The sequence below is a fragment of the Ursus americanus genome, chromosome 4, assembly GCF_024610735.1.
Source record: "Ursus americanus isolate L20-20 chromosome 4, mUrsAme1.1.p, whole genome shotgun sequence".
Classification (NCBI taxonomy): Eukaryota; Metazoa; Chordata; class Mammalia; order Carnivora; family Ursidae; genus Ursus; species Ursus americanus.
Window position 1 is genome coordinate 38,437,250 of NC_142130.1, and position 26,362 is coordinate 38,463,611.

The window sequence follows — 26,362 nt, forward strand, 5'->3', positions numbered from 1 at the left end:
ATTTGTCTTTTTATTTCCTACCAGTTATTTTCTAATGTTTCTTTTATATTTTTACTTCATGTTTCATTTTTGAATTTCATTTCTGCTTTGTCATAGGAAAGTGTTCAGTCTCTTGGCCTTTTACATGGTGGGAGTGTGGAGGATATAGACATGTACCCACCCACATACCAAAAGAAGTTTTCTCTTAACTTAAACATATGCTGAAGCTTAACTCCATAGAGCTCTCAAAAAAAAAAAAATCAGAACTGTAGGTATGCATCAAAATAAGTGTATGATCATAATTTTCTTGAGAAGTTTCCTGCCACAGGGACAATTTAGGAATGTTGTGAATACATACTAACTGCTTTCTTTCTTCTCTTCTCTGTTTCTTACTTATTTATTAGTGCTTTGGGTTATTTTCTTGAGATTCGATTTAATTACTCTTCTTATTTGAAAACTTTCTTTTTGCCAGGCATTTGAATGTACACTTCTTCAAAGTGATCTTGGGAGGTAGATGTTTTTATTATTTCTATAAAAATGTAAAAATATGAAGGACCCAAGAGTTTAAGTAGTGTGCCCAAGGTTACACGACTAGTAAGTAGTGGCCCCTGGATTCTCAGTCCTGAGCCCTTTCCACTATAATTAGGAGGCTGTATAGGTAGATGTTAGGAAGGCCCTGGGTCAGGCTGGACATTGGTTTGAATCCCAGTTTTATGTAGGAACATTTTTTTTTTTAAACACCTCTGGGCCTTGGTGTTCTCATGTATAAAATATGATTAGGAATGATATCACCTCCCAGTCATGTTCGTTACTAAGCTAAAAGAAAGTGCTTAGAATTGTATTTGGCACATAAATTCTTGGTGAATATTATCAAATACATATTGGACATTTACTGTATTATGGTCATTGTGTGCTGGGACCTGGGCATATAACTTCTACCCAGAGTCCGGTGAGAATGGCCTATGCCAAGAGAATTTAAAGTCTTACTACAGTTTAAAGGAAGTATAGGGTATTGTGGAGGCATTTAAAGGAGAAATGTAACCTGTTTTGGATCATGGAAATTTTGAAATCTGAAGGATAGGTAGGAATTAGAAGGGTATATCTGTGTAATAGGGGAGAGAACTTCAAGCTGGAGAAACAGACTGTATCAATCCAGGAGAGGCCAGTGTATTCTCGGACCTGAGAAAGGCCCACTGTGGGAGGAAGTACTGTAAGACCGACCAGTGAGACAGGCAGAGCCAGGTTAAGCAGAGCCTGGAAGGTCATGGAAAGTACTCCAGTGCATCGGGTCAGTGTATAATTATAAGGCCCTACTGTCTCTCTGCATTTTCAGATTAGTAAGAGCTTCTAACAGGGTAGCTAACAAACTCCCTATTTCTACATTTTTAAAAATTGAAGTGTAATTGACATAACATTATATTAGTTTCAGGTGTACAATGTCATGGTTGGATATTTGTATATTGCAAAATGATCACCACAGTGAGTCCAGTTAATATCTCTCACTACTTACGGTTGTGATTTTTTTCCTAATGATGAGAACTTTCAAGATTCACTCTCATGGCTTCAAATATGCGGTATAGTATTATTAACTATAGTCACCATGCTGTACGTTACATCCCCATGACATTCCTTTTATAACTGGAAATTTTATACCTTCTGTCCCCCTTTCATCCATTTTGCCCACCTACTCCTATCTTGTTCCCACCTCCTTAGACAACCAACAGTCTGTTCTCTACATCCGTGAGTCAGTTTTTTTGTCTTTAGATTCCACATGTAAATGAGATCATATTGTATTTATCTTTTTCTGTCTGACTTATTTAACTTAGCATGATGCTGTCAGGGTCCACGTATGTTGTCCAAATGGCAAGATTTTCTTCTTCCTATCTGTCTATATCTCTATCTATCCATTATCTATCTATCTATCTATCTATCTATCTATCTATCTATCTATCTATCTATCTCTTTAGAGAGAGAGAGAGCACAAATGGGGGGAGACACAGAGGGAGAAGGAAAGAATCCCAAGCAGACAAGCCCAACATGGAGCCTGACGTGGGGCTCGATCTCACAACTGCAAGATCATAACCTGAGCCAAAACCAAGAGTCAGATGCTCAATTGATTGAACTGCCAGGCACCCCAAGATATCATTCTTTTTTTATGGTCAAATAATATTCCATTGTACATGTGTGCCCACACACGCACGCGCGCACACACACACACACACACACACACACATTTACGTACCACCTTTTCTTTATTCATTCATCTGTTGATGCACATTTATTTCCATGTCTTGGCTCTTACAAGTAATACTACTGTGAACATGGAAGTGCATGTTTCTTTTCAAATTAGTGTTTTCGTTTTCTTTGGATAAATACACAGAAGTGAAATTGCTGGATCATTTCTAATTTTTTGAGAAACCTCCATACCATTTTCCGCAGTGACTGCACCAATTAACATTCCCACCAGCAGCGCACAAGTGTCCCCCCCCCCCCCCGCACACATCTTGGCCAACACTTGTTATTTGTCTTTGTGATGATAGCCATTCTAACAGATGTAAGGTGATATCTCCTTGTGGTTTTGATTTGCATGTCCTGTATCAGTGATGTCGAGCATCTTTTCATGTACCTTTTGGTCTTCTGTATGTCTTCTTTGAAAAAATGTCTATTCAGATTCTCTGCCCATGTTTTTTAAAAGGTTTTATTCATTTATTTTAGAGGGAGGAAAGGGCAGAAAGAGAGAACACAAGTGGGGGGAGGGGCAGAGGGAGAGGGAGAGAGAGTCTTGAGCAGACTCCACGCTGAGTGCGGAGCCCGATGTGGGGCTGCATCCCACAACCCTGAGACCATGACCTGAGCCAAAATCAAGAGTTGGACGCTTAACTGACTGCACCACCCAGGTGCCCCAGCCCATTTTTAAATTTGATCGTTTGTGTTTTTGCTACTGAGTGGTATGAGTTCATTATATATTTTGGATGTTAGCACCTTATCAGATACATGATTTACAAATATTTTCTTTCATTCAGGATGTTGTCCTTTCATTTTGTTGATCCTATTTCCATATTTCAAATCTTTCATTTTTCATGTTGTATTCACTGAAAAATGTATATACTGAAGAATGCTTTAAACTAGTTAAAAGTTAAACTAGTAATGACAAATTCACAAGATCAAGAAAATTTTAAAAAGTGTTTAGTTTTGGAGTGTTATTGGTGAATGAGGATAAAATATTTCAATTGAACCATTTTTTTTAAAGAATTTAATTGGTTTCAGAATATAACATCCTTCCTGATGGTTTCAGATGGCTTTATTTATTCATAAATAACTCTACTTGTTGATTTAGCTTCTTTTATCACATGAATGCTTCATTAAACAACTGGCGCTTGCTCATTATAGCCGAGTGGGGCTGTGCTCAACCAGGTGGTGAAGTTGAGAGTACATGGCTGTATTTAACAGTAGAGACCATTTAGCTGGCCTTTTGCCATCTGGAAACTCTAGTTAGTATTTCGCAGTATAAATCTTCAGTCTGCTAACCAGACTGATACTGGCATTCAGCTATAGTGTCGTGATGTCAGAAAGGCCTACCAAAATATAAACTAAAGTACTCTGTAATTTCTGTGGAAAACAAAGCAAAACTGAAGCTGGGGAAGGAAGGTACATTCTTTCTACCCTAGTCATTGTCCAGGTTAAAAACCTAGATATTCAGAAGTTCTTTAGAAAACTAAACAGCAAAGAATTTTGATTTCCTACCCCCTGAAAACAGCTAGTTACTGGCAAGGTGAGATTTGGCCAGAGGGTTATCCTGTAGTAAACGGCCGTCCTGAAACACTGAAAACATAGCCCGTGGAATGTCAGTTTTCGCTCCGCATGCCCTGCCCTGTCTCTGAACAGGGACTTCTGAAATTTAAAAGTACAGAAATCTATTTTCAAGTCCTTCATATACTCTTTAGGGCATTAGGTGTATTTTAAGATTACAGTTATCGTTCCTAGGAGTCACGGGTTTCCAAGGTTTGCGCATTCATCTGTTTTCTTTAACTCCAGTTGAATACAAATCAGAGACTCTTCTTACCTTTGAGGCAGGAAATCGAGTATCAGTTGTTACTGGGGCCCCCCTCCACACACAGCATGGTCTCTCACAGAACCAAAACCCTGGGGGACCCCTCTAGTCTTCCATGCCCACGTTTGAACCTCAAGGGTCCTTTGAAGTCTTGTTCTGCAGCTTCTGTGCCTCGTCGAACAGGAGTCTTGGAATGACAGGGCCCTGGTGTTCAGAGCAGCCGTCTTCTTTGAAGCACTGCTGTTTCCCTTGGCCGTCTTCTCCAGGAACTTGGCCAGCTTCCATGCCCTTCCCAGGAGCCCTCTTTCTCCTTTCGCAAGCACAAAGGGGGGCCCTCCTAGCTGCTCTCCCCCAGCATAGTTTCCTCCATGAGCGCAGGCTTTCACTACAGACAGGAAGCCTATTGTCTTCAGTAGTTTCAGCTTTCCACCTTGCAGAAGCCTGTGAGGGAAGGAACAAGAGAGAGCTTGACAAACACAGACTCGGGGAAGGGGAGAAGAACGAAAGAAACAGCTTTTAATGTTTTCATTTACGGCTTGTCCTATTCATGTCCAGCCATCATATTTTGCATAGTATTTCTGTATTTGGAGAAATTCTCACGTTATGAGTCCACTTCCCACTGTTAGAAGTGTGAACTCAAATTTCCAGCCTCTCTTGTGGCTTGGACTGCAGCTCTCCAGTCAGGTGCGCGTAGGTGAGGCCATGATTTGGAAGAGGACAGTGTGAGAAACGGGCTCTGGGCTGAGCATGGAGAGCCGCAGAAGAGTATGGCTTTGGGGGTGATGGTGTCGCACGGCTGAGTGCCAGATGGAGAACTGACCTTATCAGTCACTGCGGTAGGGGCCTGGCACTTAGGATTTGGTGACAGGGACAGCTGCAGCGGTTTTCTCATTAAGCTTGGTCTACAGCATCGTTTTGGATATTTTCCTGGAAGTTTATCCTTGAGCTTGTTTTCTTAGCCTTTTCCGTGATGCTGAAAGCTTCCCAACATCCTTTTTTTTTTTAATTAAAAAAATCAGACTGAGGTACAATTTATATACAATGACCCACCCTCCTTTTAGGTGTACAGTTTGTTGAGGTTTTTTTTTTTTAAGATTTTATTTATTTTTTGACAGAGAGAGAGAGGGAGAGAGAGAAAATGAGTTGGGGGGAGCGGCAGGCAGAGGGAGAAGCAGGCCCCCCACTGAGCAGGGAGCCGGATGCGGGGCTCCACCCCAGGACCCTGGGATCATGACCTGAGCCAAAGGCAGATGTTTAACTGACTGAACCACCCAGGAACCCCCAGTTTGTTGAGTTTTGACCAATATGCTTACAGTCTTCTGACCCCCACCACAGTTGTGATGTAGATTTCCCTCACCCCGCAGACCCGCTCGTGCTGCAGGCAGTCCTTCTCCACGCCCGCCCCCGCTCCCCCTCCGCTCCAGCCCCCGCCGGCCACGATGGGCTTGCTGCTGCTGCAGTTTTATCTTTTCCATAATACAGACGTTTTAAAAAATGGATGCATATTGTGCATATAGTCTTTTGTTTCTGGGTTCTTTCACTTAGCATAATGCCTTTTATATTTATCTGTGTCCCATGTGTCAGTAGTTTGTTCCTTTTTGTTGATGAGTAATTTCCCACAGTTGTCTTATCCATCTGTAAGTTGATGGACATCGGGGTTTCCAATTTTTCGGCTACTGTGAATAAAGATGCTATGAAAATTTGCATATAGGTGTTTTGTGGTTTTACATCTCTTGATGAATACCTAGGACTGCAGTTGTTGCATTGTATGGTTAAGTGCTTACTTAACTTTGTTAGAAACTGTGAAAATGTCCCCAAAGATCTGGACCACTTCGCACCCCTCTAGAAAGCTGTAGAAGTTTGAGTTACTCTGCATTCTTGTCCACACTTGGTATTGTTAGTCAGTTTAATTTAACTCAATGTAGTGATATCTCGATATGGTTTTAATGTCTCTGTTGACTAATGAAGTTGAGCATCTTTTCATGTTCCTATTACTCATTTATATGTTTTCTATGGTGCCTTTAAAAAATTAGGTTCTTGTGGTGCCCGGGTAGCTCAGTTGGTTAAGCATCCCACTCTTGATTCTGGCTCAGGCTCTGTGCTGGGTGTGGAGGCTGCTTGGGATTCTCTCTCTCCCTCTCCCTCCTCCCCTCACCATTCATAAGCATGCTCCCCTCTTCCTCTCCGTCTCTCTCTCACTCTCTCTCCCCCTCTCAAAAAAAAAAATAGGTTCTTATTGAATTCTAGGAACTGTTTCTGTATTATAAATACAAGTCCTTGATGTGTGTGTGTGTGTGTGTGTGTGTGTGTGTGTGTGTTGAAAAAGATTTATTTATTTATTTGAGAGAGAGAGAGAGCACAGAGGGAGAGAAGCAGACTCCCCACTGAGCAGGGAGCCTGATGCAGGGCTTGATCTCAAGACCCTGAGATCATGACCTGAGCTGAAGGGAGACGCTTAACTGACTGAGCCCCACAGGTGCCCCTAGGTACTGATTTTTGTCAGTTTTTCTGTGCCTATTGAAAAAATTATGTATGTAGTTATCTTTTTTTTAGTATGTTGACATGTAAGTTATATTGATTTCAAATACTGAGTGAGCCTTGCATTCCTGGGATAAACATTACTTTTGTCATGATTAATTATTCTTTCTGTATATTGCTGAATTCAGTTTGCTAATATTTTAAGGCCTTTTATGTCTACATTTAGAGGGGATATTAGTCTGTAATTTTCTTTGCATGTATTTTCTTTGTTGGATTTTGGTATCAGGGTAATGTTAGCTAGCCTCATAAATTGAAGGGTTTTTTAATCTGGAAGAATTTATATATAGAATTGGCATTATTTTTTCACTAAATGTTTGGCGGAGTTCACTGGTGAAGCTATTTGGGCCTGGTGTTATCTTGGTGGGGATTTTGGACTGCAAATGAAATTAATTTTCTTCAGTGCTCAAAGGGCTCTTCAGGCCATCTATATCTGTTAGTGTGAGCTTTGATATTTTGTCTTTCAGGGCATTTGCTCATTTCGTCTGTGTTACCACATATGTTAGCATAAAGTTATTTATAATGTCCCTTCATTATTCTTTCACTGTCTTTAGTATCTGTAGTTATATCCCTTCTTTAATACTTGTATCTGCTCTTTTTTTTTAATTCTTGAGCAGTTTGATTAGAGATTTATCAATTTTTTTGACCTCAGAGAAGCAGCTTTTGATTTCATTGATTTACTTACTCTATTATCATTTTCATTGAATTCTACTCTTTTTTAAAAATTTTTTTTATTATATTATGTTAGTCACCATACAGTACATCCCTGGTTTCTGATGTAAAGTTCGATGATTCATTAGTTGCGTATAACACCCAGTGCACCATGCAATACGTGCCCTCCTTACTACCCATCACCAGTCTATCCCATCATTGAATTCTACTCTTAATACTTTTTCTTCTTTTGACTTGCTTTTGATTTAATTTGTTCTACTTTCTTTTTTAAAAAGGTTTTATTTATCTATTTGTCAGAGAGAGATAGCATGAGCAGGGGGGAGGGGCATAGGGAGAAGCAGACTCCCTGCTGAGCAAGGAACCCGAGGAGGCGGGACTGGGATCATGACCTGAGCCAAAGGCAGATGCTTAACCGACTGATCCACCCAGGTGTGCCTTTTTCTATTTTCTTAAGGTGGATGCTTAGGTTGTTGATTATAAGCCTTATTTTTATAAGAGCATTTAGATGATACTTTTTCTCTCAGTAGTGCTTGCTTCTCATAAATTCGATATGTTGCATGTTCATATTCATGTAATTCAAAATATTTTCTGATTTTCCTTGTAATTTCACCTTTGACGTGAAGTATTTAGGAGTGGATTTTCATGAATATTTGATGATTTTCTAGGTTTTTTTCTATTATTGAATTCTAATTTAATTCACATTGTTTTTATGATTTTAATTCTTTTAAATTTGTTAAAGTTTATTTTGTAACTCAGAATATGGTCTATTTTGTGAATTTTTCTTGTGTGCTGGAAAATAATGGTATTCCATGATGTTGAGTAGAGTGTTCTAAAAGTCTCAGTTATGTTAAATTATTTATTGGTAGTGTTGTTTAGGTCTTCTGTATTTTACTGATTTTTTTTTTTACTGACTTTTATGTCTTCTATGAATTTGTTCTATGTCATTGTTAATTACAGAAAAGTGTTCCAATCTCCAACTGTGATTGGTATTTTTCTTTTTCTCCTTTCAGTTCTATCAGTTTTTGCTTCGTGCACTCTAAAGCCCTGTTGTTAGGTACATACACAGGACTATTATGTCCTTGATGAATTGACCTCTTTATCACTATTTAATGTCCTTCTTTATTCCTACTTTAGTGACCTAGCTCTTCTCTCTTCACATGCTGCTGCTTTTTCAAACTCCCCACTAAGAAGGAAGGTCCTGTTGGATTTGCCAGGCACCATTGTATTTGGTAGTATCTTTTGACAAGGATCTTATGACAGTTCTCTCTCAAGCTGTCCAGTCTGTAGGTGACTGTTTTGGTTCGGTGCCCATTCCTGGTACAGTCACTTGTAGCCAGGATGGGAATGAGATCCTCTGTCACAAACCATGGTAACCCATGTGTAAGGAATTGTCTCATTCTGCTTTCCCTGAAGGGAATTGTGGCCTTAGTAGCTGTCATAGTATCATGTCCCATCCTAACATTGTAAAACTTGGTTCTGCTTTTGTGTCTTGCTTCTTTAAACACTTAATTATAATCACATGACTCACGTAGTTTTACAAAAGGGTTTGCAAACACAGATGCCCATAAGAGTCAGGTGGGCATCCTGACGAGTAAAGTGGGCATATTGTAGAGTAATAGGGGGTTGGGAATTGTGGGGATTCTGGCAATGTGAAGAGCTTATGCTTTGTTTAATAGGGGCAGCACTAATTATGATGTGAAATGCAGGCCCAACGTTACTAACATTTACAGTTTTTTAAGATAAATAGTAATCTACAATTTTGGGTTATTTAATTGTAAGTAATTCAAAGTATTTAAAAACTTTGAGTAAGTCATATAATATTGGCCAAACAAAATATGTATGTAAATGATCTGTCGCCTTCCCAGGCTGTGGTCACCCCTGTAAGAGAATTCTTAGATACCTATTCCCGATGCAGGTGTGACATCAGGAGAGGTCAGCAATAATGGGAGACTTGCTGTAGAGGATTCTGGTCAAGTTCACCTCACATGTTAGGCGCTATTATCGAGTAAATCACTCACAGAATAGATATGGCATGGCATGAAGGGGCCAAATAGGCAGATGTATATATTTTTGGATAATTTGAAACATGACAAAGGGAAGTGATAACGTAAACCGTGAGCATTGGTTCAGTACAGAGCTTTGGGCTCCCTCTGCCTCATCTCAGGGTCTGCTCTGAGGAAATAAATTCAATACCTAGGTCTCCTGGCATGCTGTTTGCCCTTGGTAGGGTCCCTAAGGAATGTTTGTGGTTGAAAAGGAGAAGTTAATGAGAAGGCACTGTAATAATACCTGCAGAGGGACCCTAAAACCATGGAAACAGAAGACTGCAATACCATGAGTCATAGACCATGTAGGAGTACCCCTGCTCCAGCTAGAAGAGAAGGATGTATAATTTTACAGTAGCTTGCCTTTGTATACCAACAATACAGTATATTGTTTGATATGGCATCAGATGAAGTAGGGATTTGGCAGTGATCCTACAAATTAATGTAGATGACCAGTGCATAAGAAAGCCATCTACATTGATCAAAATAACCAGATATTTACTCTTCATTTTTAGTACTGTGTTGATGACCGAAATGTAATTTAATGTCAGATGACACAAACATTATTTTTTAGTTCAGATGGCAGTTTTAAAAAATCATATAACAATTATAATAGTACATTATTTCATCTAATTAGAATTTGCTTACAGTATGAAGAGAAGGTGATTTGTTTTAAAAATCACTACAGTGTTAAAGATCTGTTCTATGCCATAGTTTCCTTTAGAAAACAAGGAGTGTAGAATTTTTATTTTTTGAAATTTATTTCAGTCTCATGGAACTACAGAACTGAATTTGCATAGGTTAAATGAATTTTATATTACATTTTTTATATGTAAGAAACAGCAATGATGAAATTGTAGGGGAATCATATAAGCCAATTAGCATTTTGTGACTGCTGACATTAATATTTTGGGTGACAGGACAACATCGTCCTCCCAAAATACCACCACATCCTTTTGATCCTTTGCTGACTGTATTCCCAGAGGGAAGTAGCCTGGCAGTTGGGCTGATCCTGAAACATGAGTACACGTTCCACAGACATCAGTGAATCCTCTGTTTTGAAACCTCAGTTGGATTGCTTGCACCAGCCCTCCTCCTGAACTTCAGGTGTTCTGGCTCTGATGGATTTGCAAGGGACGTTTCACGTTCCTTGAGCCGGCAGATCACTGTAAAATGTCCTTTGTCTGTTCTCTTGGCTACTATGCCGTGTGGATGATCCCTCTTAAGACTTTTGAGGATTCTTTGCTGCCGGTTTCTTTTCCTCTAAGGGATAATTCTTGGTCTGAGAAAAGTGTGAATTTCTTTTGGCTTTAAATCTTGGGAAACAGGCGCCTAAAGAAAGATTATGGACAACTGTTATTTATGATCTCAGCTCCTCAGAGGAAACAGGGCCATGTGCTTTCTGTCTTTCTTATTTAATTGCTTAGCATCATTCAGAATTCATGAGTTGACTTAATTTTTCTTGGGTGAAAGTACTAAGAAAAGATTCAAGCCTGCAAAATGCTGCCAAACCAGCTCTTAAATTATGCATTTCTCATGTAAATATTGCAAATTGTAAGGTATTTTAAATGAATTTTTAATCTAATATTTAGCATTAAAGTTTAAATTCATGCCTAGAATTTCAAACATGGAAATATACTCTAAAAGGAAATAGGGGTTTTAGTTGTTTCTTTAATAAGACAGAAAAAAATTAATCATTTAAAATGTGAAAAATACTCATTTCCCCCCTTCTTACTCTTTCTAAGAAATTTTCAATTGTACTCAGTTTAGTCGGTATGTTAAACAGGAATTCTGAGACACAATCCCAAAGCAGCTTTGTCTTCCAGATCTCTTTAAATTTATTCAAGATCCAGTTCTCCTTTTCCTATGTGAAAACTTAGGCAGGTTACACAACTTTTCTGATCACTCCGAATTTAGAAATAAAGCAAAACTAGAAAAATGTCAATTGAAGACAGAAATATATGTGTAGTTTCCAGGATGCCAGTGATCCACCCTCTAGGAATTCAGAGGTCTTCCTCCAGCTTCCTTCTAGTGAGGTCTCATCAGCCAGTCCTCTAGGACAGAATTGAAGGTGGCCCTGCACCAGCTCTTCATGTGTTCACATCTGATCCATTGGGAACTTTCAGATGTCCTAGGCCTTGACATATTCCAGGAATGTAGGCCCTGTTGTTGGGTGGGGAAAGTCTGGGACATGTAGCTCACCAAGCTCTAACAAAGAAGCCTCCTCAAAGTCTCTCTACAGACGTTCACTCCTGACCTATTTATTCCCCGTATAGTTCTGAAAGCTAGGTAGCCAGTTTTTAGCCATTTTCTTTACGTGAGTCCTTTAGGGTAGTTGATTGTACAACTCGGGTTGGTATTTGATATCTTAATAGATGATGTTATAGGGTCTTGGGTTATAGGGACTTGATGTTATAGGGACTTTCTTTTAAAATTCTGTTCCATAGAGGATCCTGGTAGCTAAAGAACATAACGGCCTTTTCATGTTAAGTGTTTCTATCTGATATCTTAATAGATGATGTTATAGGGTCTTGGGTTATAAGGACTTGATGTTATAGAGACTTTCTTTTAAAAATTCTGTTCCATAGAGAATCTTTATGTTCTATAAAGAACATAATAGCCTTTTTATGTTAAATGTTTCTATCTAAAAGAGACTGAGAGTAGAAGAGATAAATTTATAAGTAAATTGAGCTTCTATTGCTCAGTATCAGTTTTATGGGTAAGGAAGTATCCCTTCACTCTAATCTTAATAGAAGTGATAACATTATCATTTATTTTCTGAGACATGGTCTGTGGAAGAGTTTGACACAATAGAAAACATACTTTATTGGATGTTAGAAAATACAGGTCCTAATCTTAAGACCTTTGGCAAGTCTAGACAGATACTGTATGTAGTCTTTTATGTGGAAACGGAAGGAATTAAATTAGATCAATTCAGTAACATGTATTTATTGAGTTCTTAAGTGCTTAAAGTAATGGAGTTCTCAGAGGAGGCAAGATGGTGGAGAAGTAGGGGACCCCATTTCAACTGGTCCCCTGAATTTAGCTGGATATCTATCAAAGCATTTTGAACACCCACAAAATCAGCCCGAGATGTAAGAATGTATACCTGGATCTCTACAAGCAAAAAAGCGATTGCTTTTTGCAAGGTAGGACATGCGGAGTTGTGAATCTGCAGGGACATATTGGAAGAGAAACAGAAGGGGGAGGGCGCCTCCATAAGCTGGCTCCTGGAAAGTGATATAACACCTGAGCACAAAATCGGAACTCTTAGAAATCTGCTCTAATGAGAGACATCCCTTTCCGAAAAGGGGCTCTGGAAATGAAAAGGCAGAATTCTAGATAGGGCATGTGGTCTTTGGATAGGAGGAGCCACAGAGCAAAAGGGGGTTCCTGAACTGGTAGAGTGCCTGAGCAGTGGAGCCAGGAAGCAGATTATGGTCAGCAAGCCCAGGAAGGGACTTGCACCTCGGATCACCAAGAACTGCAAGCCAGGCAGTTGAGAATCGCTCTTCTCTTGAGCAGCCTAAAAAAATCTGGAATCTATGCCTGTGATTGGGCAAAAACTCACAGAGCGGTAGCGGCTCAGAATGGACTTTAGAGTGGCACCCAGACATGATCCAGGTGTTTCCGGGATGCACACAAGCCAGCAGCTGCTCGCGGTTTTAGAATCACAAAGGGCAGTAGCTCTCCAGGGGCCCTGGGAAGACCTCTGAGAGGATTGCTGTGGGCCCGCACCACAGGAGGCTGTGGTTTTCGGCTGCACATACAGAAGTGGAAACTGCCCTGCAGGGTTTATTAAAAAGGGCACATTGAGAATTTTCTGCTGTGGGCCAGAGGTTTGGCTGTAGCCATTTTTGCTCTGATCCTCTGAAGAGGCGTGGAAAGCCCCCAGGGAACAAAAGCCACACAGAGGACCAGTTTCCGCTGAGCTCATCCCCCTGACGGGGCGGGCAACTTTGCACAGGCAGGGTTACGTGAGAAACAGTGCAGCAGGCCTCTCCCCCAGAAGACAGGCTGGAAGAACAGGTGGACAACAATCCTATGGATCCAATAAGACTGTAAAATCCCAACACCTGGGGAAAATTGTATATTGAGTTCCAGGTGTAGCCTCACGACTTGTTTATTTTTCAGATAAAATTCTCCTTTTCTTTTTTTTCTTACGCTTTTTCTGTTTTTGTTTTTCTTTTTACCTTGTCATTTCAACTAGATGTTTATTATATCAACTTATATTTCATAGTCGCTTTTTAACTTGTATTTTTTGACACATATTTTTTATAAATATATGCTTTATTTTAGTCCTTTTTTCACTCTATTCAGTTTTACCTTTATATACAAGTTTTACTTTCCTTGTAATTTTGGGATGTAGTGTCCTCTAACACCCAGACCAAAGTACACCCAGGAACAACTGAAACACCCTCCTTTGTCCACACTGAGAGATTATAGCCCCTCAGTACCTATCCCCCTTCAAATTTTTTAAAAAAAATTAAAATTTTATTCTTGTATTTCATTTTGGCTTTGTTTTGTGGTGGTGGCTTCTGACCACTCCAGATTTTGCTAGGGTGCATCTTGCTTGGTTGTTGGTTGATATTCTGGACTCTGTTCTGTCACTCAACCATCCCTCGATGGAATGACTAGGAGGAGGAACTCTCAACAAAAAAAAAGAAACAGAGACGATGTCCTCTGCCACAGAACTAATGGATGTGGAAATGAGAAGATGTCAGAGATAGAATTCAGGATAGCAATCATAAAGTCAATAGCTAGGCTTGAAAACATTAGTGACAATGTAGAACCTCTTAAGAGCAGAAATGAGATCTAATTAGGCTGAACTAAAAAAATGCTATGAATGTGATGCAGTCTAAACTGGATACTCTAACAGCCAGGGTAAATGAGGCAGAAGAGAGAATTAGTGTTCTAGAGGATAAGCTGAGGGAAAGGAAGGAAGTTGAGAAAAAACAGAGACAGGCTGCTAGTAGCACATGAGAAGAGGATTGGAGAGATTAATGATGTCATGAAACATTCCCATGTCAGAATTATTGGGATCCCTGAGGGGGTGGAGAGAGAGAGAGAGAGAGAGAGAGGGCTAGAAGGTATATTTCAGCAAATCATAGCTGAGAACTTCCCTAATCTGGGGAAGGAAACAAGCATTTGAGTCTAAGAAGCAGAGAGGACCCCTCCCAAAATCAATAAAGATGGATCAACACCCTGACATATAATAGTGAAGCTTGCAAATTTTACAGCCAAAGAAACTATCCTGAGAATAGCCAGGAGAGGAGGTTCCTTACATTAGGAGGGAGGGACATCAGAATAACATCAGACCTGTCCACAGAAACCTGGCAAGCCAGAAAGGCTGGCAAGAGATCTTCAGGGTAGTAAAAGAAAAGAACATTCAGCCAAGAATACTTTATCCAGCAAGGCTGTCATTCAGAATGGATGGTGAGATAAAGAGCTTTCAGGACAGGCAGAAACTGAAAGAACGTGTGACAACCAAGCCAGTCCTACCAGAAATATTGAGGGGGATTCAGTAAGCAAAGAGAGACCCCAAGAGTCATATAGACCAGAAAGAAACAGAGAAAATCTACAGAAACAGGGACTTTACAGACAATACAATGGCACTAAATTCATATCTTTCAGTAGTTACCCTGAATGTAAATGGGCTGAATGCTCCCATGAAAAGACATAGGGTTTCAGATAAAAAAACACCACCTATCCATACGCTGTCTACAAGAAACTCATTTTGAACCTAAAGATACCTCCAGATTGAAAGTGAAGGGATGGAGAACCATTTACCACGCTAATGAACCTCAAAAGAAAGCTGGGGTAACAATCCTCATATCAGACAAACTAGATTTTAAACCAAAGACCGTAGTAAGAGATGTAGAGGGACACTATATCATACTTAAAGTATCTATCCAAAAAGAAGATCTAAAATTGTAAAAATCTATGCCCCCAACATGGGAGCAGCCAATTATATAAGCCAATTAATAACCAAAATAAAGAATTGGCAAAGGAGAAGTCAAACTCTCTCTCTTCACAGATGACATGATACTTTATGTGGAAAACCCAAAAGACTCCACTGCCAAGTTACTAGAATTCATATAGCAATTCAGCAACGTGGCAGGATACAAAATTAATGCACAGAGATCAGTTGCATTTCTATACACTAACAATGTAACTGAAGAAAGAGAAATTAAGGTATCGATCCCATTTACAATAGCACCAAAAACCATAAGATAACTAGGAATAAACCTAACCAAAGAGCTAAAGGATCTATACTCTAGAAACTACAAAACACTTATAAAAGAAATTGAAGAAGACACAAAGAGTTGGAAAAACATTCCACACTCATGGATTGGAAGAATAAACATTGTGAAAATGTCTATGCTGCCCAGAAAAATCTATACTTTCAGTGCAATCCCTCTCAAAATACCATTGACGTTTTTCACAGAGCTGGAACAAACAATCCTAAAATTTGTATGGACCCAGAAAAGACCCTGAATTGCCAGGGGTATGTTGAAAAAGAAAACCGAAGCTGGGGGCATCACGATGCCTGACTTACTTCAAGCTATATTACAAAGCTGTGATCATCAAGACAGCATGATATTGGCACAAAAACAGACACATAGATCAATGGAAGAGAACATCTTCAACAAAGCAGGAAAGAATATCCAATGGAGGAAAGATAGACTCTTCAGTAAATGGTGCTGGACAGTCACACGCAGAAGAATGAAACTGGACCATTCTTTTACACTATGCACAAAGATATACTCAAAATGGATGAAAGACCACAATGTGAGGCAGGAATCCATCAAAATCCCAAAGGAGAACATAGGTAGTAACCTCTTTGACATTGGCTACAGTGACCTCTTTCAAGACATGTCTATAAAGGTAAGAGAAACAAAAGCAAAAGTGAACTTTTGGGACTTCATTAAGATAAAAAGCTTTTGCACAGCAAAGGAAACAGTCAACAAAACTAAGAGCAACCCACGGAATGGGAGAAGATATTTGCATATGACCTTACAGATAAAGGGTTGGTATCCAAGATCTATAAAGAAGTCCTCAAACTCAACACCCAAAAAAACAAATAATCCAGTCAGGAAAGGGGCAGAAGACATGAACAGGCACTTCTCCAAAGAAGACATGCAAATGGCTAACAGACACATGAAGAAACATTCAACATCACTAGTCATCAGGGAAATATAAATCAAAACCACATGAGATACCACCTTACACCAGTTAGAATGGCAAAAATTAACAAGAGAGGAAACAACAAATGTTGATGAGGATGTGGAAAAAGGGGAACAGACACTGTTGGTCGGAATGCAAGCTGGTACAGCCACTCTGGAAAACAGTGTAGAGGTTCCTCATGAAGTTAAAAGTAGAGCTACCCTACGACCCAGCAATTGCACTACTAGGTATTTACCCCAAAGATACAGATGTAATGAAAAGAAGAGCCACATGCACCCCCGTGTTCATAGCAGCAATGTCCACAATAGCTAAACTATAGAAGGAACTGAGAAGTCCTTCAACAGATGAAAGGATAAAGATGTGGTTCATATATACAACGGAATACTATTCACCCATCAGAAAGGTTGCATACCTACCATTTGCGTGGACATGGATGGAACTGGAGGGGATTATGCTAAATGAAATAAGTCAAGCAGAGAAAGACAATTATATGGTTTCACTCTTATGTGGAACATAAGGAATAGCATGGAGGACCACAGGGAAGGGAGAGAAAACTGGGAAGAAATGAGAAAGGGAGACAAACCATGAGAGACACTCTGGACTCCAGGAAACAAACTGAGGGTTACAGAAGGGAGGGAGGTGGGGGGATGGGGTAACCAGGTGATGGGTATTAAGGAGGGCACGTGTTGTGATGAGCACTGGGTGTTATACACAACTAATGAATCATTGAACACTACATCAAAAACTTATGCTGTACTACCTGCTGGCTAACTGAACATAATAATAAAAAAGAAATAAAGTAATGAAGTTTTCAATGGACCTTCCAGTATACTGGTGAAGATACATTAAATAATGAAATGAATGAATATGAAAACTAAGGAAAGTGTGATTACAAGTTTGCATAGTGCTCGGAATGGAAGGAACATTGCCTTATGAGACCCTGACCTAGGCTGAGGGGTCAGGAAAGGCTCTTTTGTGAAAAGTAACACTTGGGCTGATTGGATGGCCGAGTAGGAGGTTCCTAAGGAAAGGAATTGGGGTGTGGATTACATGAGTGTGTGTATGTTTATAAGTAGTGCTTCCCGGGGGGGGGGGGGTTGGCATATGGTCAGCGCTGCCTGTCGTCGGTGCTGGTAGTAGTGGTTGCAGTGCTGGTTGTCATTGGCTGTCAGCACTGCTACTGCCCTTGTCGTACCCTCTTAATGACGTGATGGGAACATTGAGCCCTATTTTACGGATGAAGCTACTGAATCAGAGATGAAGTGATTTACTTGGGGCCACACAACTAAGCAGATGAAAGTGCCAGATTTCTAACTAAATCTCTCCACCTTTAAACCCACACTTTTCTCGTCTTGAATATTTCTTCTACAGCCCTCTCAGTACGTGAGATTTCAGAGTTACTCTTCCATGAAACGTGAAGTAGATGAAGTCAGTCTTTTATAGCTTCTTCCACCCCAGGGCCTGCTCTCCTCTGGCAGACCTGCTCCCTTCCGCTCAGCTCCCATCCTGGCCTAGGAATTTACTCTTCCTTTACTTATTCCTGTTGTATTTTGGTAGTTTTCCCATCAACATCTTTCTCTTTCACACTCAGTTTATATCGGCCATTTTTTTCTTTTTCAAGTTTGTATGAAAGATTGCATGAGTCCTGAAATTAGTGAATTGAGGGTGGAGGGTACACATTATCCTGTCTGATTTAAAGGGGACATACTCCCTTCACTTCTTGGAGTATTATCTGGAGGTTTCCAGTTTACCTCCTACATTTATTCTTAAAAACATCTCCAGTGGCATTTATTATAATCATTGTAACAAATAGATTCTCCAATCCTCTTCTACCCTTTAAGATAGCTTATCCCCTGGCTCATTGCCTGTTCCATGATAAACCTCCCCTGTCTGCCTCATACTACTTGAGATTCTTTCAGTTGTCCTTTTTGAAATGTAGAGACTTTCCCTAATATGATTTTCCTTAGAGACTTTTCCTGATGTTATCAACTGCTTTGTATCCTATCACAGATGGCTTATTTTATGAAATGTTTTATCCTATAAATTTAACTCCTGAGAAATCCTCAGACTATATGTGAAGAACATGAGTTTCTCTAGAAGGAAGGTGTGATGCGGATTTATTTTTTAAAACTAATTGTAATCATACTGGTATGTTATTGTGTTACTTTTTTTGGAGAATTAAGATAATATCACTTCAAAGTAGAACAGTCTGAAATATCACCATAGGCTTAATGTATTTTTCATGATTAGAATAGCTTCTCTGTTGTATCTCCCTGAACTTTTTAAATCTCCTGTTAGTCCCATACTATTCTGTAGTCCCAGGGGGACAGGCATTCTTTTTAAAAGAGGTAACAATTGATTTTCACTTCCCAGGATTTGGCTCTGGTAGATCACTATTTTCTTTTCTGAATTTTAACAGTGTTATTGAGGTATAATTTACATTCCACAAAATTCACACATTTAAAATTCAGTTATTTTTTTGGAAATTTATAGAGTTGAACAACCATCTAACAATCCAGTTTTGGAAGTTTTCCATCACCCTAGAAAGTTCCATGGAACGTATTTGCATCAATCCCTCGCCCCTCCTCTCTAGCCCCAGGCAACCACTGATTTGCTTCTTGTCTTTTTAGATTTGCCTTTCCGGGCATTCCATATAAATAGAATCATACAGTATATAGTCTTTCGCGTCTGGCTTCTTATATTTAGCAAAATGGTTTTGAGAAGCTCATCCATGTTGTATCAGTAGCTTGTGATTTTTTTATTTCTGAGTTATGTTTCATTGTATAGGTATACCACATTTTGTTTGTCCACTAACCAGTTGATGAATATTTGTATTATTTCTGTTTGGGGATGTGATATTAGCAATGCTACCATCAACATTTGCGGTCTTTATGCAACATATGTTTTCACTGTATTTGGGTAGATTCCTCGGGGTGAAATTGCGGATTGTTACATTACATTCTCACCAGCAATGAATGAGGATTCTAGTTTCCCGATATCCTTATAAAAACTTGGTTTGTCGTAATGACAGCCATTCCAGTGCTGTGTAATGGTATCTTATTGTGGTTTTAATATGCATTTTCCTAATGAATAATAATGTTGAACATCTTTACATGTGCTTTCCATGTGCTTTTTTGAAATGTTTATTCCAGTATTTTACCCATTTTAATATTGGGTTGTCTTTTCATTATTGAATTGTAATAGTTCTCTATATATTATATATTTGAGTCCTTTATCAGATGTGTGAATTATAGCTATTTTTCCCAGCCTGTACCTTGGCTTTTTATTTTCTTAATTAAATCTTTTGAAGCACAGAAATTTTTAAAATTTTAATGAAATCCAAATTTTTAATTGTTGTTTTTTATGATTTATGGTCCTGGTGACTTATCTGAGATTTCTTTGACTAAACCACAGTCACAAATATTTTCTTCTATGTTTATTTCTAGAAGTTTTATAGCTTTAGCTGTTATGTTTAGGTCTTGATACATTTTGATTGATTTTTGCTGTGAGGTAAGGGTCTGAGTTAATTTGTTGCATACTAGTGTCGAATTGTTCCAACACCATTTATTGAAAAGACTATTTCCCCCCATTTAGTTGTCTTGTACCTTGGTTGAAAAGCATTTTAATAAAAATATAAGGGTTTATTTCAGAGCTATCTTGATTACTATTGCTTTGTAGCAAGTTCTGAAATCAGATAGTGTGAATTCTCCAAATTTGTTCTCATTTTTCAGTATTATTTTGGCTATTCTAGTTCTTTGCCTTTCCATGTGTTTTAGAATTAGTTTGTCAATAGCTACAGAAAGACTGCTGGGATTTTGATTGGGATTGCTCTGACTCTATAGTTCAGGGAGAATGGAATTTACTAATCCATGAACATTGCATATCTGTCCATTTTTGGTCTTATTTGATTCTTTTCATTAACATTTTATAGTTTTTAGTATATAGATCTTACATATATTTTGTTAGATTTATATGTAAACATTTAATTTTAAGTATGCTATTGTAAATAACTCTTCAAAAAATAAATTTCTCATCCCTCCTCACCATTGCAAGTTTTGCTTAAACCCTATCAGTCGTCTTCTCGCATGTTGTGTTTGAATCTGGCCAAATACCAGCTTCTTACTTTCTTACAAAATAAAGTAAGTAGCTGCTAAAATTTTTCATTTGTGGTTTCTACGAGATAAAGAGATGAACAATTTATATTATTTTGAATCAGTGATTGGTCAGTAGTTGTTCAGTAAGACTTATATTTCTAATATTTCGGTCTTATATTTCTAATAATGTAACACACAAACCGTTTCTCAAGAGGTTTGGTCTGTCAGGAAAGGGTGAGCACATACCCTTTCTTCTTTCCTCTGCAGGTGTCGCAGCTTCCCTGGAAGTCTCCGAAAGTCCTGGGAGTATCCAGGTGGCCCGGGGCCAGGCGGCAGTCCTGCCGTGTACCTTCACTACCAGCGCTGCCCTCATTAACCTCAATGTCATTTGGATGGTCATTCCTCTCTCCAACGCTAACCAGCCTGAGCAGGTACTTCCGTTCCATGCCATGCTACCTCGCAAATATTAATCTGTCAGAAGAAGTGGGTAGAAAATCATCCTGAGTACATATTTGATCTCTAGAGTAAGGTAGCACTTTCCGTGAGCCTAGGCTGTTTTAAATCCTACTCCTGTGTTATTTTCAACTATCAGAACAGATTATCCTCTTTTTAAGAAACTTTTTTTTTTTTTTTAAACAGCTGTCAAGGGACTCCTGAGAATTTTGTGTGGGAACCTGGAATTTTATCAAAAGGCATTGTTTAGGGATGCCTGGGTGGCACAGCGGTTAGGCGTCTGCCTTCGGCTCAGGGCGTGATCCCAGCGTTATGGGATTGAGCCCCACATCAGGCTCCTCTGCTGTGAGCCTGCTTCTTCCTCTCCCACTTCCCCTGCTTGTGTTCCCTCTCTCGCTGGCTGTCTCTCTCTCTGTCGAATAAATAAATAAATAAATAAATCTTAAAAAAAAAAAAAAGGCATTGTTGATAGGAAATACCAAGACAGAAAAAAGCAAAGTATACTTTGGCAGGAAGGGACTGACACTGACACAGGTAGATGAGAGTATGTTTTAGAGACAGTGATAATGTTAAGGAAGTAACAGTAGATAGTAGTACTTCATTTATTTGGCTAATTTTGCAAGTGTTTTAAAATAAACACAGTCAGGCATACTAGCCAGCCTCAAAGAGTCTCAAATAAATTAGGGTACATGAAAACAGAAAATACTACCCAATTACAGGCAAAAGATCCATGATTTGTATTAACCATTGCAGAAACAGATGCTCAGAAAATTAATGAATAGTAATCATGATTATACCTTAATTCTCAAAGATAATTTACTACTGTTTTGAAGCTTTTCTACTTTAGTAAGCTTATTACTGCCTAAAAATATTTGATATGCTAAATTTTCTGATACGAATTTGAATATGAATATTTAATAGAAGCTTTTTTTGTTTCTTCAAACCGTAGAATTTATTATAATTAGACTGAGCCTTTGAGATCATTTTATTCAAACTTACCGTTTTAGGAGGCAAAGAAAGACTTGACTGTAGTTACCCAAACATTTACAGATAGAGCTAAAATAGAACCAAGTTTCTCATTCTCAGCCCGCAAGGCTTTTTGTAACAGCATTCTGAGTCCTCTCTCACGAATAGTTAACTTCGGTAATAGAAATTGACAAAAGAAGAGCAATCACGGACCTGCAACTCTTCTTCCCTTTTATGACATTCATTTATATTTAGGCTCTAACTGTGACCTATCATTTTGTCACCTAGTAAGCGTGAGAATGACAGTGCTGATTTTTGAAACTTTTTATTTTGGAATTATTTGAATAAAAATATTTACGGACTGATAGTAAGATTGCATTCAAGATATTTTCTATACTGTGATGAGTTAGACAAGGAAACAGTGTTACTCCAAATTGGGATATGAGAATTTAGAATCCCAGAATATACCTCTGCACTGGTGCTATAGTAAAAAGTGGGTGACAACTGTTAAGATGAGAAATAAAGTTTTCCAATGTTTGGTGCAGTCTTCTATCCACCAGATAGTTATTGTTATGTGCTATGTATCTAGAAGGGAATGTAGTGGCCTATTTATTTATTTTGCTTTCTTTTTCAGGTCATTCTGTATCAGGGTGGACAGATGTTTGATGGTGCCCCCCGGTTCCATGGTAGGGTAGGATTTACAGGCACCATGCCAGCCACCAATGTCTCTATCTTCATTAATAACACTCAGCTATCAGATACAGGCACCTACCAGTGTTTGGTCAATAACCTTCCGGATAGAGGGGGCAGAAACATTGGGGTCACCGGTCTCACAGTTTTAGGTGAGTAACAGGATGTTCCAGGTACCTTGGCTTTGGTTATGACTCTGCCCATCCTTCTACACTCTCACTCTGCTCGTGTCCTTTGTCTCCTCTCTTTTCTGCCCTGTCTGGACTCTGCTTCTTTCTGCTTTTTACACATAATCTTCCCATCCCTGTCTCCACTTCTGGTGGCTGTCTAAACCTTCTTAAATGATTTGTTCAGAAGGTGGAGAAGGGTGGTGTAAAATATAGTCACAAGTGTCCTCTTACTTTTCTCCAGCAGTTAGGGGATAGGACTTACTGTGGAAAGCAACAACTTAAATCAAGAATCATTTATTTTGAGTACAAAGCAGAAGTTTCAGCACATGTGAGAAGAAAATTATTACTTCATTTCTACATAACGCTGAGTAGTTCTCAGCTTAATGCCTCATGTCCTACTATAATTTCAATAATACCCCCTTTTACTCTCAAAAGTCTAATAACAATGATAAGTTATGTGATCAATTTGGCCTTAATACTGAGACCACACAGATTTAGGGCCTTTTTCAAGGTGGCATAGACAATGAACAATAAAGCTTAGATTAAAATGTTGATCTCTTGTCTCAAAAGAGTACTTCCATTATATGGTATAGTTAGACTATCTCATACTAAATTAAGTCCATTCTAAACATGTTTCATTTCTCACTTCTGCTGCCTCTGAAATAAAACACTGCCTCCTAAACCCATACTTGTGGCAGAAGCAGCTAAATTCAGTTCATTTGGGAAGACCTAGGAAGTAGTTAGAGGAGGCTGATGCTCTTGATTGTCCTCTATCCTATTCGCGTCTCAGAATCTACTGCCTTATTCCTTGGCACACTCTCGCCCTCCCCTTTCCCTTCCATTGTTGAGTTACTTGAGAATATCAGTACTGCGGCTTTTTGCCATTTTCCCTCTTGGTGACAATGCGCTTGGTATATTGTCATATGCTTGGTATGTTGGTATAATACTGCCTTGCTACCTTGTTTTCCTAGTCTTCAAGCAAAATAAGAAAACTAAGGACCAGGTTGGAGATTTCTATCCTAGAAATACTGTAATATGTTTAAAATTATAGAATTTTAATTAAATTATTTATATATCTAAAATATATATTTTATATTTATATTATATAGAATTTTTAATTATGCAGAGATTATTATTAAATATGGAGTTTTAAAAATATATGAGTACTGATTACAGAGTACTAATGGAATTTCAATGTTTTTCTGATGTTTATACCTCTAAGTTAGGTAAATGTCTTCCCACATTATCTGTGTTTACTTTTTCAATTTTTAAAGGAAGAAAAAAAAGTCTTAATTTAGCTTATAGTTAATGCTACGTTCAAAGAATTATTTTGGGTTTCCTTCACAGCATCATGGCAGTGTCGAAGACAGTACCAGAGGAGATTGGTTTACTCCCTCACAGCAATTAGGATTCTCTGAGATTTTTTACTTTTCCTACCTTATACCCTTTCATCGTTCTCTCTGCCCCCACCCGCTTCCTTTCCTGGTTCCTCTGTCTACTGCACTTACCTTTTATGCATTCATACATTCACTTTTGAAAGGTTGAACACATTTATTGAAAAGTCATTAGCATTACAAGTATAGCATTAAACTTCATTTCCTATATAACCCAGCATGAGACTCCAAGCCCTGGGCTTAGTTGATATTTTTATTTACTTGCATTCTTATTACAAAGCACCGCCTTCTTCCTTTAGTGCTCTTTTTGGATAATTTTTTATTTCGTGTCCTTATCTGCCTTAAGATGTCCACTGCATTATGACCAAGTAATAGACATACTTGAACCTTACTCTAACTTCCCCCACCGTAAAGCAGAATTTAGTATAAATTAGGCCTGTCTGGTTTTTGTTTGTAAAGTAACAAAGAATCTTGTGTGGAGAGTAGCTGCCGGGGTCAGTGGTTGCTCTTCCTTGAAATATCTTTTCTAAAAGTGGCTTCTTTCAGTAATTAAAAATATTTTTTACTTGTGGTAAAATACACATAACATGAAACTTGCCATCTTGGCCAGTTTTTAAGTGGGCAGTTCTGAGTGTTAGGTACATTCACATTGCCGTGCAGCCAATCTGCAGAACTCTTTTCATCTTGCAAAACTAAAACTCTGTGCTTATTAAACAATGTTTCCTTCTCCTACCAGCCATGGGTAACCACTTTCCTATTTTCTGTTTCTATGGATTTGACTATTCTAGGTGCCTCATAGAAGTAGAATCATTCTCTGTCTTTTTATGACTGACTTATTTCACTTAGCACAATGTTCTCAAGGTTTGTCCATGCTGTAGCCTGGGTCTGAATTCCCTTCCTTTTCAAGGCTGAATAATATTTCGTAGTATGTCTGTACCACATTTGTGTGTCCATTCATCCACCCACAGACACCTGGGCTGTTTCCGTCCTTTAGCTACTGTGAATAATACCACTGTGTACGTGGGCGTACTCACTAATGTCTCTAAAGGCAGTCTGTGGGCATGAAGGACCTTAAACATTCTTCTTTAGAGGAAGGAGAGTGAAACCAAGACCATAAGATTTCTTGACAATATAAGGAAAGGGTGTAGCCCCTTTGACATGTTTGCCCCCTGCCAGCTGAAGTTGTGCCCGAGCCCGGTGAGTAGTGCCTGCTTAGCCGCGGGCTTCACTCAGGAGGGAGTCTTCTGGTACGTGTCCTATCAACATTGTTATCTGCTGTTCGGTGCACTGAATGTTGATGTCTCCTCCATCATCAGTTGGCTTATAGTAAATGCGTACTTTATTCCTTACTCTTCCTATTGTAGTTCCCCCTTCTGCCCCACACTGCCAAATCCAAGGATCCCAGGATATCGGCAGCGATGTCATCCTGCTCTGTAGCTCAGAGGAAGGCATCCCTCGGCCAACTTACCTTTGGGAGAAGTTAGACAATACCCTCAAACTACCTCCAACAGCCACTCAGGGTATGTATGGTGTTGCTTTACCCATTTAATCAGTTACTATGCAAAATTCAATTTCTAGGACTCATGAAGTAATTAATTTTAATAGATTTTGAAAAATAACACACTGTATTTGTGACTGCTGAAAAAGCTGTCTGGATCATTTTGCGTTTTCAACTTTAAAGAGAATAAAACTTTTTCTTTCTCATGTGCTGCCTTTATGTATCTCGTCCAGTGATAACTATATATGGAAATTCCATTCCATTCTAGTGAAGATTTAAAATAGCTAAATGGTAGCTTCTTTATATTGTTAACTGTAAGAGAATCTTTGAAGTTTATAACTGAGAAGCACTTCCTTCTTGAGGCACAGCTGTCTATTTTAGTATGAGAAACATCACCATGATCACGAGGGGGTCAATCATCCTGTTTTCAGCCTCAAGTCTAATTAGAGGAAGAAGATGAGAAAGAAAACAGGAAAAGGCGTCAAATCATGGGAGAACCAGGAGTTGATCCCACCAAACAGGTAAAGATGGAGGAGGCATGAGTGTCATCGATGTAAATCCAATGATATAAATTAGATAATAAAGGAAAGGAAACACTCTAGAAAATTTGAGGAAAAATGATAAAAT

At 38.8% G+C, this 26,362-nt stretch overlaps 1 protein-coding gene across 2 annotated transcripts in view; it reads left to right on the forward strand.

Annotated features, from left to right (window-relative positions):
* IGSF11 (immunoglobulin superfamily member 11) overlaps nt 1-26,362 on the forward strand; it is a 136,091-nt gene that overhangs the window by 90,756 nt on the left and 18,973 nt on the right. For both annotated transcript variants that reach the window (XM_045785133.2, XM_045785134.2), the window contains 3 exons: nt 20,832-20,995; nt 22,618-22,825; nt 25,602-25,757. In XM_045785133.2, the coding sequence (XP_045641089.1) occupies nt 20,832-20,995; nt 22,618-22,825; nt 25,602-25,757 (528 nt within the window). Of the gene's footprint in view, nt 1-20,831; nt 20,996-22,617; nt 22,826-25,601; nt 25,758-26,362 lie in introns of those variants that run through there.